Genomic DNA, 16,990 nt, shown 5'->3' with positions numbered 1-16,990 from the left:
GGATTAGCTAAGAAGATGCCGCCTTTTCTCTTTTAATTTGACCCTTTCATTTAAATCCTTCATTCTGATGTTATGATCATCAGGCGAGGCTGTTACTCCTCCTATTCCTTTGATGACCAAAGAGGTACAATGGAGTGTCATCCATCTGAATTAGTCCTAGAAAAAGCCAGTCCTTCAAAAAAAAAAAATCTCTAACGCTTCCTTTTCTTGCCGTCTTTCCTTTACATATCTTTACATATGGGTAGAGGAACACATGGAAAAATAGGATGTGAACTGATATTTACAAAAAGAGCATGTGTTCAAAGTGGATTCTGGTGTCCTTTTCAGAATTAGCCATTTTACATAATTTCTGTGAGTTCAAATTGTGATGCTCATTTGCAGTCTCACCAGTCCGCATTTACAGTGAAGAAGCTGTGGAAGCAGCGCTGAATTGTCACCACAGTAGGAAAGGATTCAGTGGTGTGAAAATGGATAGAAAATGCATTTAAACTTGATGTTTGTTTACAGAAATAAGACTTGTGAAATCTAGAGTCATTTTGAATAAGGAGGCTATTGTTTTTATATTGTGTAATAACTAGCTAACTCCGAAAAATAGCTTGGTCAAACAATAAAATATATTGTTACTGTTGGCTTTTGTGTACTTTGCAAAAATTTTGTTTTTAATGTGATTCAGATCTTGTAAATGCTACTAATTGGCTTCTTAAGGAGATTATCTTAACTATTAAGCATTTATTAACTGAAAAGGACCTCTATCCTTATAATAAAGGAAGATATTGATGGTATATGCCCACAAAAACCCCAAGTACCAGCTTAATGGATCCTCTGCCCTCCCTTCCAACTGGTAGAAAGCCATTACAAGGAGTTCTTGTGGTTTAATATCCAATCTAAGCTCATCTCAACTGCACAGTTTGAAGAACAGCATCAAAGACAGTTTTTCCAAACAACTCTCTCTTCCTTGTCAAATCTAAGGCTTGTGAATGTAAAATCTACAATTCTGTTTCACTCTGTTGCTTAAATCGCTCACTGCCCAGATCAGTTTTAGTGCAGCAATCTCCAAATGTGTAACTTGGCTCTAGTATTTATTGCCAGGAAGAGAAATAGGTTGCTGTCACTTGAAAGCCTTTGAAATTATTTTTCTTCTATTTTACTCAAATAAAAGCAATACCCCAAAATAGAAAATTAAAATTTTCATTAAACAAAGAGGAAAAAGTCTCTTATTAAAACCAGTTTATGAACTCTGTATTCTGGGTCAAATAGTGACAAATACTTTTTTTTTTTTCTGACAACTAAAGTGAATGTTTTGAAGGTGCATTTTCATTTAAACATGGAAAATATTTTTTTTTCTTAATTATAAGCTAGAATGTATAATTCTAATTTTCCTATGACTTAGAAAGCACAATTGGTATTCCAAAGCTGTCAATGCTTGAAAGCTATAATTCTAAATGCACTAAAAGTTTTGAAGCAAATCTACCTTAGAAAACTTTTTGGTATTGTATTTTTTAAAAGATTTAGGATTTTATTTAAATGATTCTGAGTTAAATTCTGTACCTGGAAAGATGTTAGTATCTCCCCTTAAATATTGAATATGTTTCTCTCATTTTTAATCAAATATTTTATAGAAACGATTTGTTGAGAAAAGTTTAACATGCACTATTTATAGTACTTTGCTGTTAACAGGCAATATTCTGAAACTAAATTTATTTTTGTTCAGTGAATGTAAGTTTAGATTTTAAAGTTGGTAGATAATTTATCTCCACTAATATTTTTTTAAGAAACTGTGAAGAGATTAACAGGGAATAATTTTATTTCAGATTTTACTAATGTAGTGTGTAGCTACAACTTCTTGAAATTCAAGTGAAAGCTAAACTTTGCTTTGAAAAAATTCCATTGGCTATGTTCCAGTGCTATTTCATTTTAGAAATAAGTGTTTGCCATTCATTTGCAGAACTGTTTGACAAAGGGAATATTACTAAAAAATGTTCAGAGAGAAACTTCATTTTAAGTTCTATGAAAATATTTATCAAATGGATGTATTAAAAATTAAAAAATTCCCTGCTAATGATGTTTTCATTAAATAGTCTTAGAGGGTATATGCTTTCTAGAACTTGTTTTTGTTAATATGTACTTTGATGTAAAGAACATATTTTGTATGCAAAACAAAACTTGAGTTATGGTGACAAATACATTATATTGTTTAGGGATTCCAGAAAGAGTTTAATGCTGAGATAACTATATCTAGTATGTAGTTCATGTTGTGAAGCTTTGCTTTTGTAATATATGAATAAACAAATAACACTTTCTAATGACCTCGATTTTTCTTTTTTCAAAACTAGGATCAAATCAGTTTCTTAGTAACTTTCTGGAATGTAAATGTTGAGTTTATAATAAAGTTTTATGGCTACACTGGTTTGGATTTCTAGAATGCTTTACCCATGAGATCTATCCATAAGTTGAAAACTCCTCCATACATACACTTCTGTGTTCTTCATCTCCTTTCTTTACTCAAGATCCTACCTTGAGGGTTCCGCCATAACCAGGAAGGCTGGCTCTGGTGCTTAATTTCTGTAATTGCAAATTGTTCTTTTAGGATGTACTGATTTCTGCTTAGTAGTGGTCTCTGGCAGTTCACATTATTGACCAAGAACACATACTGTTGTTAGATGCTGTTGAGTTGGTTCTGACAGCAGAACAAAACACTGCCCAGTCCTGCAGCATCCTCACAGTTGTTGCTATGTTTGAGCAAGTGTCAGTCCATCTCATTGAGGGTCTTCCTATTTTTCGCTGACCCTCTACCAAGTATGATGTCCTTCTCCAGGGACTGGCCCCTCATTGTAACATGCCCAAAGTACGTAAGACGAAGTCTCGCCATCCTTACTTCCAAGGAGCACTCTGGCTGTATTTCTTCCAAGACAGACTTGTTCATTCTTTTGGCAGTCCATGGTATATTCAGTATTCTTCACCAACACCATAATTCAGATGCATCAGTTCTTTGGCCTTATTCATTGTCCAGCTTTCACATGCATATGGGGCAATTGAAAATACCATGGCTTGGGCATGACCTTAGTTCTTAGAAAACAGCAATACTAAACTGTTGTTTTAATTAGTTTGCAAAATTTTACCAGTATCAGACCCGTGATTGGAAATTCAGAAATTTTAATGCTGCTTTGAAAAATACTTCTGAACAATGTTATCTTTCTCATAATGAAAAAAAGAAATGACATCTGATATGCCAATGGTTTGTTGAAAGCACAGGTATTTTTTATTGCTTCCTTGCCTTAGGTCTTCCAAAAACTCTGCTTTGAGCTTGTTAAGTTCTTCTGCTAGAAGCTTCAAGTTGTAAGGAAGCACTTGTTCATCTAAAACAAAAAGATATTCTCAAATTACTTGTGTAAAATCAATCTAAGCTGTCTAATGACACCAGGAAATCTATCAATTGATTACTTCAGATAAACCAGTCAGAGTCTATAAATAATCACAATCGAGTTGGTGGTGGTATTGGTTGCTGTCAAGTTGATTCCAACATATTTAAGGTGAAAACATTTATGATTTAAACTTTCTGACTAAAAGCTAATAAACTACTTATTGTCAAAGGAACAAGATTAGCAGTAGAGAGTCATTAGAACCAAACAACACGTAACTACCCAACATACCTTTTGCTTCCTTCATCGTCTGAGAGAGAATTCTTCGGAGCATCTGATCAGCTTGATGAAGAGTACTAGCTGAACAAATAATTCTGTCTGTTTCCTATGTAATACAGACATTGTTACTGGACATTATACAGTTTTGTAAAAGAAATGGCTAAAATATAGGTGATGCTTAATTGAAGGGACTAAAAGAAAAGTTACAATGGCTCTTCCATCCCAGTTATTCTTCCCCAGGAGAAGGTCCAAATGAAATAAGACCAATTGTAAGCTGGGTTCCATCTAGGCAGTGGTGTGATGGGAAATATTTAATAACTGGCTCTGGAGGGAAAACAACAACAAAAACCCTATTTGTAGTGTTTGCTAATTTCTGTGGTGTAAATACTCCCATCCTGGCCCATTTCAAGCTACCAACCTAATGTCAACAGTATCCCAACATTTCTGAAAATTTTTAACAGTCCGCTCTGGCCAGATGGCATGAGCTGTCACCAGGGCACCACTGTGTCCAGGCAGAAGTAGAGGCTGAATGCTGGTGAGATGCTGTCATAAATTGAATTGCATCCCCCAAAATGTGTGTCAACTTGACTAGGCCATGATTCCCAGTATTGTGTGACTGTCCACCATTTAGTCATCTGATGTGATTTTCCTATGTGTTGTAAATCCTACCTCTATGATGTTAATGAGGAAGGATTAGAAGCAGTTGTGTTCATGAGGCAGGACTCAATCTACAACATTAGATTATGTCTTAAGTCAATCTCTTTTGAGATATAAAAGAGAAAACCTAACAGAGAGACGGGAACCTCATACCACCAAGAATGAACAACCAGGAAGGGAGCGTGTCCTTTGAACCCAGGGTCCCTGTGCTGAGAAGCTCCTAGACCAGAGGAATATTGGTAACAAGGACCTTCCCCCAGAGCTGACAGAGAGCCTTCCCTTGGAGCAGGCACCTTGAATTTGGACTTCTAGCCTCATACACTGTGACAGAATAAATTTCTCTTTGTTACAGCCATCCACCTATGGCATTTCTGTTAAAGCAGCACTAGATTAGATAACTAAGACACCAAGCCAGCAACAAAGCAGTGTTCACATTTCACTGATGGTTTAACACCACTCAGCTCAGAAAGATCTTCCCAGGAAAAGTCGTTCCTTTGCATTCATACTAAATCCACTGGCAGACTTACCTTCTGTTCCCAATTGTCCTCAACATTTTTTACTGGATTTTCCAAAGCAGTAAGCAATAAATCAGTCACTTCCAGGCTGTAAGAGAAAGTGGGATAAAATAAAACAAGTCCTTATGTCAAATACCTTGTTTTTAAAGAACTTGTATTTACTGAATTCTAGAGGAATAAACTGCTATAATCCAAAATCCTAAACAGGGAAAACCCCTCAATATGAAATGATTTGGAATTCTACTTGCAAAATCTAAATGTAACTCAAAACAAATTATTAGACAAAAAACTCCCACATTTAAAAAATATTAATTTCCCCTAGCGCAACAGACGAAGAATAGTCAGGAATAGGAAGATACGGAATGTGTGGTTAATTGCCTCCAAGAACAACTGCCTCCTTTGCCATGAGACCAGAAGAAATGGATGGTGCCTGGTTACCATTACTGGACATTTTGATCAAAGATTCCATAGAAGAATCCTGATCAAAAGGAGGACAATGCAGTACAGAATTTCAAATTCTCATGGACTCTAGACTTCCTGGAGCCGTGGGGGTGGGCGAACCCCTGAAACTACTGTCCTGATATAATCTTTAAACTTTCAACCAGAAATATCCCTGAAGTCTACTTAAAACCAAACAACAGCTTAGTTTGACTAGCAAAAAAGTTCTGCCTTGAGCATTATGTTCTTTTAAGAACTATATATGGGATCAAATTGACAATAACAACTCAAAAGATTAGATAGGAACCTTAGCGGCAGTGAGTTTACATTAATGGTGGAGGAACCACTCAGAAAAGGAGAGTGAGAATGTTTGCACAACTCGAAGAATGTAATCAGTGTCACTAAATTGTACATGTAGAACAAACAAAAAAGACAATGTTGACATTGTGATAAATGTAACTAATGCCACTGAACTATTTGTGTAAAAATTGTCAAATGGGAACCTAACTTGCTGTGTAGACTTTCACCAAAAACTCAATAAAACATTATTAAAAAATATTAATTTCCCAATATTCCTATCAATAAGCTTTGAAAAGTCATTTTCTCTCTTCCTCCATTAAGTACTGAACTGTAGACTACTAGCACTCTACTTCTTTTTCCTAAAGATGATCAGTCTTTACTCTCTGGCCTCTGCTTATCTACAGGATCTGGATTAGCAATGTTCCTCACTGTGTTATGGTCCACTGAGGGTTTCGGTGGAATTCATGCATTCATTTAACAAATAGTTATTGAGCATATTTTCATATGCAAAATATCATGCAACTACTTATGTGAAACGATGTGCCAATTTAAGGGTGTAGCAAGATCCCTACCTTCTCCAAGCTTGACGATGTCATGGAGACAGATAATAAATTACTTAAATAGGCAAAAAATAATACTTTCAGCCAGTAAGTGAAGATAATAAAGTGATAATGATAGAAGGTGACTAGGTAGTTCAGCTAATATTCTTCACTTTAGATAGGAAGGACAGGGAATTGTCCAGGCATAAATATGTGGGCAGAGGGGACAGGAAGTGCCAAGGCCCTGAGGCAAGAACCAGCTTCTGGTGTTCATGGTGAACGTGTTCTGGTGAAGGCCAGTTTGGCTGAAAAGCAGCAGAGGCAGAATGGTAGGATACGGGGTTGAAGAGTTAATTAGGGTTAGAGCATGTAAGCCATAATAAAGAGTGGATTTTACTCATTGCAAGAGGTAGCATGGAAAAACTTTAAGCCAGGGAGCTCACTGAGTTAAATTTCAAGCTCAAGGTGATCTTCTGACATGAAGAGAGTCCAGGGTCCTGGAGGGAGACAGCACTGCTCTAGAACTGTCCAGACATACATCATCATGAATGAAAAACATTAGACACCACAGCACACAAGCCTCACATATACACAGAGTAACTGCAGTGAGCTTTAAGACTCAGTTAGGATTTAGTACCAGTTCCCCTCTTTCACAAATCTCTTTCTATGTTAAAATTACTCGGCAACATACTTAAACTAAGATACTTTAGCAAGGGAAGAAAGGCCTGGAGATCTATTTCTGAAAAATCAGCCATTGGAAACCCTACAGAGCACAATTTTACTCTGACACACATGGGGTTGCCACGAGTCAGAATCAACTGGATGGTAACTGGCAGTATTTCAGTAAGAGTAGATGCATCCTACTCTAAATTCTCTGCTCTGACCTCTGGGAGACAGTATAATCCTAACAGTTAAGAGTACATGCTTTGGAAAGGAATTTGGGTTCAAATCTCTGCTCTGCCACTTGCAAGCCCAGTGACCTGGGCAAACTGAACGTTCTGACTTCAGTTTCCTCTCCTACAAATAGGGGGAAATAATAGTATCTCTCCAAGGGTTGCGTATTAACACACAGGTAAAGCATTCTGCACAGCACCTGGCACAGGAGAAGTATGCAGTGAATGATAGCTTTGATTTGGATACCTGACTTCAGAAGAACATGCTGGGCTCTGAATTGTGAGGCTGTTGTGTTCCCAAGCGTTTTTCTCAGGGTTGGGCTTTTCTATCTTTCTTCCCATCAGGTGAATGGTTTCAGCTGGTAGTGCCCTTGGCCTCTGATCATTCCTCTGTAAACAGGTCTCAAGAGGACAATCTAAAAAGAGCTGGCAAAAGCCTAATGAATCTGAAAACAGTTTAAAACCACAAAATTACTGGTGCACTCTTCTCCCAAAATGTGAAATAAATACATACTAAATTATCCCAGCTGAAGCAGGAAAAACCATTTGTAATACTGAATGAACATCTATCTTTTAAAATTAGGTAAATCCATATAAACCTCCTAATCCAATTGAACCCTCGTTGAAGGTGGTAGTGATTTTGATATACTGAGCAAGTATCTCCACAGGTAAGAAAATAATGTTTTAATTACATTTCCGAGCCAACTGGTAGACTTCATATCTCATGCTTTGATAATAAAAGTTGTCATCCAAAACCAAAAACAAAGATCTGGAAACAGCAGTCTTCGATAAGAGGTAGCAAGATTGGGCCTCAAGCGCTGCAGAAGATACCAGATCTTGATCCTTTAAGCAAGTAATGAAATCTTCCCACATGGCTTCAGTTCTGTTGGGTGGGGCAGACATCTGGCACCCGTTAACGGCAGCCATCAAGAAGCAGTCTAGGTACTTCAACAGTTCCTGTCGAAGCAATTTCCATTGGGATGGCTACAAAAGACCGAAAAATTGCAATTTATATTAGGCTTTAGGCAGTAGGGCGGTCATCTGGGCTCCCTGCCACCCTATGTCATATAAAAAGCTCAGTCTCCCAATAAAACTCATTCTCGCACTGGCTGTGGTGTTAGGCCAGCTCCACTTTCCTCGAACTTCTGTCTCTTCTCTGTCAGGGCCCCACTGCCATAGCAGGCATTCGTAGGCGAGCAACAGAATTAACATAATATACATAAAGATAGGTGGTGCAGTGGTTAAGAGCTCGGCTGCTAACCAAAAGGTTGGCATTTCGAATCCACCAGCCTCCCCTTGGAAACCCTAGTGCGCAGCCCCACCCTGTAAGAGGGTCACTAGGAGTCTGCATCGACTCGACTGCAACCGGTTTTGCGACCAGTGTAGACCCTGCCCCCTCCATACTGACCAATGGCCGTGCGCTCGCCCCGTCGAGGAACGCATCCGGCATGACGTCATCGTATGCGACAATGCCTATGGCCCAGCCCTGCTGTTGCCGCAGCTGGTGGCCCAGGGCCCGCGCGAAGGTCGATTTTCCTGCTGCAGGCAGGCCGCAGAGGACGCAGAGTCCTAGCTTCCGCGGCCCCTCGCTGTCCGTTCCTCTGGCTTCCTCTTCGGCCTTCATAATACCTAGGGAGACAAGGAGGCTAGAAACCTTGTTCCCCGAACACTGTCAGGCAGCCGCGCACGCGCAATCTCCCGCCGCTCTGCTGCGCTTCCTGGTGCCGAATTGGAGGAACAGGCGAGTCTTCGAATCCAAACAGGGTTGCGTGGTCCCGGCTTGTTCGGAGCCCGCCCCCGCGGTCCCCGGAGTCCAGAGTTACGTTTCCGAACTCCTGGGCATCTCCTAAGGGTGAGAGAGTTGGAATTAATCTTGAGTTAGAATCATCCTCCCTGCGAGAAACTTAAGCATTTTTTGCATGTGAGTCTCGCTTTCTCTGCGTTGACGTCCCTCTGCCCGGAAAAATCCCCAAAGAGACTTTGAGCCGTGAGGAGGTCATTGGAAGGTTAATTACTGGAAATCAAAGATTAGGAGGCGGAAAAAAAAAAAAAAAAGATTAGGAGGCGAGGCTGACTTCATCGCCCGCGCTCCACTGCCCGTCCTGGAATTCAAGGGGAAAATAGTTACTGCGTTCTAACGCCATGAGTGGGCAGTAAGTGTGAGGAAGTAAGAACAGGAAAAGACCATCCTAAGACCTCAATTCCAATGCTTGCGTGCACAGGACGAGCATGTATTTTAGTGTTAAAAACATAATACTAAGCTATGAGTATAAAACATTCGTTGTAGGAGGTGGGTGAGTGGGAGTGTGGTGTAGAAAAACAATTCAGATTCTAGCTTTCACCTTATTTCACTGGATGACTACTACTTATCCACAAGTGGGTGTTCAAAATGTGAACAAGTGAGGATAAAATCAGTTATATACTGGAGTAAAATACAACCAGTAACCCAGTGCTGAATCCGGTATAATGATTTGTGATTACAAAGCACATACACATACATTACCTCTTTCGTTGGATTTAAGGTGAAGGGCATTGCGTTAAACATCTTTCCATTTCATGGCACTTCATCGTCATTGGTCTAATGTGAAGCCCCTCAATTTGTTCTCTCTTATCTGCGTACCCCACACCCATTTCCTCCGCCTTCCCCGGTAACCTTTTTTTAATGTTTAACATGGATGTGTTTTTGTTATCTTTTTCAACCATCTATTTTGTAATAATGATTTTTAAATTGAATGGAAACATTCTTTATAGTTCAAAACTCCAAAAATGAACTATAGTGAGTTCAAGTTTAGACATCCACTAGCTAAAAAGTAGAAGCCCTAGAAGGTAAGCTCTTGGCTGCTAACCAAAAGGCTGGCGATTCCAACCCTTCCAGCCGTTCCTCTGGAGAAAGACCTGGCGATCTCCTTTTAAGATTACAGCCTAAGAGACCTTATGAGGCAGTTCTTCTCTGTCACATGGGGTCACTATGAGTCAAAATTCGACTCCACGGCACCTAACAACAACAAATCTAAAAAATAAGGCACTCTTCAATTACAGGTTCAAAAATAAGTATGTGATATTGACATCACACGTAATTAGACTATGCCCTTGAATTTGTAAAACTTTCTTCACAGACCTTAGTTTTACTTGAGGATCAAAAAAGGATGATGGTGTGATTAGAGATATACTGAGTATATGATTCTTTTAAATTAGCAGGGTGCCAACATGGCAGCATTGCATTAGCTCTAGAGATACAATATTGGACATACGATTGGGTGGGTGGATTTGGGTCCAGCAGTGGTGGGGCTCACAGCTGCCCACTTCACCCTTTTGGGAAGGGAGCTGTTCTTAGCTGTACTTCAGGCTTCTTTCACCCCAGAGCTTGGGACCCCAGAAGTCATTCTTCTGCAGTGCATGTTCAGTGTGCCTGCCTGCCTTGGTCTGCTTGTTCCAGCATGCAGTGAGCCAGGGTTCTTTGCACAGCTGGAGGTGAGAAAATAGCGATGTGGGGAAAATTACCCAAAAATCATGTATGGATGCCACCCATCTTCGACAGGGATCTTTCTCTGAGACCTGCACCCATCATGATTCCCAGCATTCTCTCTGAGCTCAGTACATGTTTGGTGGATTTAATCTGCCCAATAGTCTTCTATGTTAGATGGACCCTGACAGGCACATCTGACTAGGAACAACAGGACAAGTTGACTGTGGAAGGGGTTAGGATGTGCCCATTCCCTATCAAGAGAGCCTGTGTGCAAAGGAAGGAGCAACTGGGTCAAGGATTAAGGACCAGATCTGTCTAGAGAGGGAAAATGGATCACAGGTTGACAGGCATTTCCTGGAGTTAGGGCAGCTGGGACAGAATGGTATCTGGAAATTATATTAAGATCAGTCCAACTCCAGCTGTTAGAGATTTAAACATTTATTGACCCCAGACCAATTTGATTGCCCTCTAAAACCTATGCAGCCCGCTTTCCCCTTCCTCATCTCAAAAAAGGGCACTACCATCCACCCAGCCAACCTAGTAGTCATCCTTGATTCTTCCCTTTTCTTCACCCCCAAATCCAATTCATCTACAAGTTTCCATTTTCCCTCCAAAATATATATCCATCTTCATTGCCACCTTTTCATTCCAGGCCTCTACAGATTCACAATCCCTTAACTGAAACTGCTGCAGCCAGTTGTGTTTTGAAATTCAAAATGTTTTGGATTTTAGATCAGTAATACATTTAATATGTAACACCTTCACTGAGGCTGTAGGATAGCACAGTGTAATCAAATACATTAATATTTCTGCAGTGAAACTTACAGATATTTATCCTATAGGATAAATGAATAAATAAAGACCATAAAAGGATCATTGTTTATTTATATGGGGAAAATCAACTAGTAAATTATATATATACCGTATGAGTGTGTGTGTATAGAGAGACTATAAATTACTCTAGTACTTCTTATTCATTAGGGAAAAACTTTCAGTAAAACTTCAAACATATTCAAGTTCAAAAGCTCACATATATTAAATATATATTAAATAAATATGCATTCCATCTGGTTACTTGAGGATCTTGGAAAAGAGTACATTGATTATGCCTTCATCATCATCAGATTTTTTTTTTTTATTTTTATTTTTTTTATTGTACTTCAGGTGAAGGCTTACAGAACAAATAGTTTCTCATGAAACAGAAGTACACGTTGTTTTATAACATTGGTTAACAACCCCACAACCTATCAACCCTCTAATTTCTCAACCTCGTTTTTTGTTTGGTGAAAATACACATAGCCAAAGATACACCATTTCAAAAATTTCTACACGCACAGTTCAGTGACATTGACTTTGCTCTTCAAATTGTGCTGTTATTCTCACTTAAGATGAAGGCTTACAGAACAAAATAGTTTCTCATTTAACAGTTACTACAAATGTCGCCCTATGACAATGGTTAACAATGTCACAAATCATCATCAGATTTGAGAGTGGATCATGTGGTTGATTACATTAATTTTCCCATTTCTTCACCCTCTCTGTAACCACACCTTTTCCCATGTATGTTTTCAGTTTCTTGCACTAGCGTTGAAGATATTCCAGCTTGACTTTGAGTTTGGCTGTACAAAATGACTTTCAGTTTGACCAATAGAATGAGGTGAAGGTGTGCTAGCTCTAAGACTAGGCTGACTCCAGGAGGAAGAGAGACATGTGGAACAGAGCTGCCTCCCCCAGCTTAAATCACTGGACCTCCCACTAACCCAAAGATGAATGAATGACCCTAGCATGGATCAGAAGAGCTGCTCAGCAGACTCCAGCCTAGACATCCAACCCCCAGCCAATTGATAGACACATGAGTTTATTTTTGTATGCCACTGAGATTTGTGGTGGTTTGTTACATAGCATCATTGTAGTGATAGCTAACTGATACAGGTCAGGAACAGGATTCTTAAGTGAGAAAACAGGCAAAAGATACATGGCCTTTTTAAAGACTTATTTCAGTGCCAATTGTATTAATGCCAGTTTCTGCCTAGGCAGTTTCTGTTTATGGAGTAAACTGCCATAATTTTTTGCTTGCTAATAAGTGCATATTTCTCTAGGCAAGCAAATAACTGATTACACATTTTCATCATAGCATCTGGGGTCACAGTGTCATTGTCACACTACTGTCCTCATGCTTATCTGTATTTAATACTATTTCTGCAGTTTTCCCAGGACTTAAGGAATGCACAACAGGCACATCATTATCAGTGTTCAGCACTACTTCAATGTTGACTTTTCTAATTATATTTTTGCCTGAAAATTTTTTTGCATAAGTCAAGCATTCTGTTACCTCCGAAGTAACATGAAGTCTTTTAGAGTTTTGATCTGCAGGTTCATTTTCTCTTCCTCCCTCACCCTCTACTACTGGATTACCCTTGGTTCATGACACACTTTCATCATTAGTCCATGGCCCCCTTTAAAAATGTTTATTCTCTTAAGAATGGGTCATATTTTCCTGTTGCTTTGTGTGTCGAGTAATTTTTAACTGTATCCTCAACATTGTGGATCATATATATTATAGAGATTTTAGATTCTTTTATGTTCCTTCCAAGAGTATTATTTTTAACCAGACATTTAACTTCACTGAACTAAAAGTACAAACTCACTCTGCCTTGCCTACCGTGAGCAGGAGCTCAAATTAAAAAAAATTTTTTTTTTTTTTTTTAGCCTCGGCTAAATTGTGTCCCCTGTCCATGTATGGCTCAGAGACCAGCCAAAGATTTGGCAGAGTTCGTACACAAGATTTGGAACTACTCTTCTCTGGCTTTCTTCTTTATGGGGTTTTCTTCCCAGAAAACCGCTTTCTAGTGTGTGGGTTATCTTCGAACTCTCTGGTTCTTCATACCATAAAAACTACAGGTTCTCTTAGAGTTTTAGCCACCTTATAGGCACAGTCTTGAGCTGCCCTTAGACTAAAAGCCACAGGACTAGAAAGCTTCTCAAGTACTTTGTCTTTTCCAAGTGTTGACCCTTTCTCAGTGTCTGTCTGCTTTTGGTTGCTCTTATATTTTGTCCAAGGTTAACTTTTTCTGGTGGAGAGTTGTACTGATAGGCACTGTTTTCTTAATTAAAACAGATTTATCAATCTTTTATTTTGTAGTTAATGTTTTATGCCTTGTTTAGGAAATAGTTTCCAATGTCAGTGTCTAAAAGATACCTATATGGTATACTAAGTGTTTTAAATTTTTCTTTTGGATAAGTAATCTATTTAGAGGTGATTTTGGAATTCAGTGTAAGGTAGAGACATTTCAACTTCTTCCATATGGATAAACATTATTCCCAGCTCTGTTTAGTGAACAGTCTCTCCTTTCGCCAGTGATCTGACATGCTACCTGTTACATACTCACAGGTTTTGGGCTATTTTAATCCATTGGTCAGTTTGTCTCTGCACTAATATCACACTGTCCGTAATCACTATAGATTCATAAGTTGATATTGATAGGGCAAGTCTTATTCAGAAGTGTCTTGTCTATACTTGTCCCTGTTCTCATCCAATTATATTTTAGAAATATCAAATTTCATAAAAAACCCTTTTGAGGTTTTGACTGGAATTGTATTGAACCAGTAGCTTACTCTTTACAAGATAGTTTCAATTATATTTTAATAAAACCTTATAATTTTTCCTGTACAGGTCATAGATATTGTTAGATTTTATTCCTGCTTAATATTATCTGATAATATTGTAAGTGGTATTGTCTCCATTACATTTGCTAGTTTTTTCTTTTTCTTGTAAAGATATGCAACTTTCTTTTGTATATTAATCTTCTATCTAGCCACCTTGCTAGCTTTTGCTGTTGTTTCTACAGGTCAATTATTTGTATAATGACTCTCATTTTGGCTGTGTCTGATGTTTCTTCATGATTAGATTTAGGTTATGCATTTTTTAGGGAGGAGTACAACAGCAGCGATGTATTCTTAAATGAGACACAAGATGTTTGTTTATCCCATTATTGGTAATGTAATATTTATTTTTATATTTTATTTATAATATCCTGTGTGGAAATACTTTGAGACTATGGAAGTATCATGTTTCTCATGAAACTTTCATTACTGTCTTGTCTAAATCAGTTATTGCTGTGATGGTTGTCAAATGGTGATTTTCTAACATCATCATTTCTTCATTTATTGTGTTTCTACTGAAATAAAGAATTTTTATTCCCCCTCCTCTATTTATTTAATCATCATGTATTTATATCAAAATGGACTCATGATTATTATTTTATTCAATGGGTTATACTGTTACTACGAGTATTTCTTTGGTGCACAAATTGTCGCAGAGTTGCAAAATGGGAGGCTTATCAAGCTGGATCCTGTGCCCCTTTGTCATGTCCCCATCATTCTTTGAGCATGTCCTCATTTTATGGCACACCAAGATGTTCCAAGCCCATCTTGTCCTTTCCTTACCCCTGTCCAGGAATCAACCAGTTCTCCAAGAAGCCCTGGTTCCTTTCCATGGAGAATGTGTGCTCATTATTACTGATATGTCGTTGCTGCTTGTCCATCTCAGCAAAGAGAGCTGGGAAATATCTTTATTATCCACTGATTTAGAAAATAATATTGGAGTTATTATTCCCTGTCCTTGAGCACAGAGAATGTGACCCAGCTGGAGCTGGGCTCACAAGGGCTCACAAGGACACATCAACTGGGCCCTGAGGTATAAAGACAATAGCTAAAATAATCTTGGAGAATATCTTTTAGGGAACCTTTTACATAAGCCATTCAAACTGAATACAAAAGACTTCATTCTTTTTTTTTTTCTGAAAAATGTTTTATTTACCTTTTTTTTTCTTTCCTTTTTCTTATCTTTTTCTATTAGCATTTAGTGAATAGAAATTTGTTGGCCCAGTGAAGACCCTCCTGACTGTCCTTACTAAAACCTGTACCAATGATTGTCAAGAAAGACAATTCAAAATGTAGGATCACAGTTTCTAGCCTATCTGAAAAGGTAAAGCTTTCTGACCATTTGCAATGTTAATATATACTGATGACTCAGTAATGGTCTCTGGACTCTGGCAGACATGGCTGTGGCAGCATGCTTTTCCGTTTTCCCATTCTTGCCTATTGTGTAATATTCTTTGGACTTGGACAGACATGGCTCTAGCAGCATGCTTGTCCGTTTTCCCACTTTTATCTGTTCTGTGATATTTCCTTGGATTTGGGCAGACATTTTAGCTCTGGCAGCATGCTTGTCCGCTTCCCAATTTTGCCCCTTTGAATATATGCCGAATAAAACTTTAGGTTTACTAAACCTTGTGATGTTTTTCCCCTACACCACCACCCATCCATCTCATGAGTTCACAGCAGTACGTTTAATCTCAAGCCAACACCACAGGGTTTAGACTTTCTCGTTTCCGTATTTGTAACTCCCTTCTCCATCAGAAGCTTGGCTCCCATTATCCTCAAAATATATATTTATTTGCTCAATCCCATACCACTGAGAAAAACCTACTAACGAGAGTTCAATATAGTTCTTTTTCAATCTTTAGTATGAACGCAAATGATCAACATACTTCTTCAGACACCACCCGCCACGGCACCCAATACCGCCCAGTCGGTGATACTGTTCATGCCTTCTCATGTTAAAACCAAAATTCCAGCAACCACTTCAAGAGAAAGGGGGAGGGGAAAAACAACCCCAAAGCGACAGCCTGGTAGGTCACTCCCGCCGCTCCAAAGCCACAGGGACGCCGCACACTCCAAAGGTAAGCGGGAAAGCCCTGGAGGCCTGTTGGGTGAGGAGGGGGTACTTCAAATCACGCGAAGTGAAAAGGCTACACCTGCCTGAACAACAAACTCCCTCCCTTTGACCAACTCGCCCCTCTTTCCTGTCCGCCAGTCCAGCAAGGGTCGACCACTCGGTTTGTTGCTTCATCCAAGCCAACGTCGAAAAACGGCTCCAGTTCCCGCGCGCACCGCAGCGCGCGTGCACAAAGGCCTCAGCGGCAGGCCTAGTTGCTGGCAGGGCTCATCCTCTTCCACTGGTTTACTCACTGCCGGCAGGATTTGAACCCCGTTTCTGAAGCTGGCTATCACGCGCATGCGTGTCTACGGCTGCTGGCTTCCAACGTTCTCCGGTTTTCTTCCCGCAGGGGAGAGAGGCGGCTAGCCTTGTGTTTGAAGCTGGGCGGACCGGAAGTTGCTCTGCTTCCTCACCTCAACTCTGCACTGGTGGAAACTCAGGCACTGGAAAAGACGATCCCGGCTGGCCTGGGCTGGAGGCGGCGGAATGGAGGCCGGGACCGAGGACCCGGGACTGACTCGCCGCCCGACTTTGGCCTCTTCCTGGGATGCGCCGTGCGGGGCCCTGACACAGAGCCTCTTTCTCAGCCGGGGAGGTCTCGGCGCCGGGGAATTCGACTGGGAGGAGCTGCTGGAGCCGCCTGCTCCCGGGTGTGTCAGGCCGGCCGGGACTGGGGCTGCTGCGCTCGGTGACAGCCGCGCTCCGGAGGGACCGTGCGGGGAAGCGGGTGGTGAGCGGCGAGGGTCTGGGCCCGGAGCGGAG

General features: G+C 39.9%; 2 protein-coding genes across 3 annotated transcripts in view; one reads left to right on the top strand and one right to left on the bottom strand.

Moving 5' to 3' along the window:
• Positions 1–2,962: 2,962 nt before the first annotated feature.
• PSTK (phosphoseryl-tRNA kinase) lies at positions 2,963–8,652 on the bottom strand. The gene is made up of 6 exons (XM_023730039.1): positions 8,389–8,652; positions 7,673–7,964; positions 7,228–7,426; positions 4,823–4,898; positions 3,651–3,744; positions 2,963–3,356 (listed from the first exon to the last, which is right to left on the bottom strand). The coding sequence occupies exons 1-6, from the start codon at positions 8,602–8,604 to the stop codon at positions 3,154–3,156; spliced, it is 1,080 nt and encodes a 359-aa protein (XP_023585807.1). The 5' UTR covers positions 8,605–8,652; the 3' UTR covers positions 2,963–3,153.
• A 7,817-nt stretch (positions 8,653–16,469) lies between these two features.
• Positions 16,470–16,990, top strand: part of LOC101360315 (uncharacterized protein C10orf88) — a 14,754-nt gene continuing 14,233 nt past the window's right edge. For both annotated transcript variants that reach the window (XM_004374917.2, XM_023730038.1), the window contains exon 1: positions 16,470–16,878. In XM_004374917.2, coding sequence (XP_004374974.1) covers positions 16,715–16,878 — 164 coding nt within the window. In that variant the 5' untranslated portion in view covers positions 16,470–16,714. The remainder of the gene's footprint in view (positions 16,879–16,990) is intronic.

Source organism: Trichechus manatus, unplaced genomic scaffold, assembly GCF_000243295.1.
Source record: "Trichechus manatus latirostris isolate Lorelei unplaced genomic scaffold, TriManLat1.0 scaffold00031, whole genome shotgun sequence".
NCBI lineage: Eukaryota > Metazoa > Chordata > Mammalia > Sirenia > Trichechidae > Trichechus > Trichechus manatus.
Note: the sequence above shows the minus strand (reverse complement) of the source record. Positions and strands in the feature narration are given on the sequence as shown.

Bases quoted from the DNA above. Each gene is read 5' to 3' on its own strand.
- PSTK (XM_023730039.1), bottom strand. From the start codon at position 8,604: ATGAAGGCCGAAGAGGAAGCCAGAGGAACGGACAGCGAGGGGCCGCGG. The intron at 7,965-8,388 runs GTCAGTATGGAG...GGTCTTTTGTAG, and splicing joins GGGCGAGCGCACGGCCATTG to CCATCCCAATGGAAATTGCT. The intron at 3,745-4,822 runs GTAAGTCTGCCA...TGTATTACATAG, and splicing joins AGGACAATTGGGAACAGAAG to GAAACAGACAGAATTATTTG.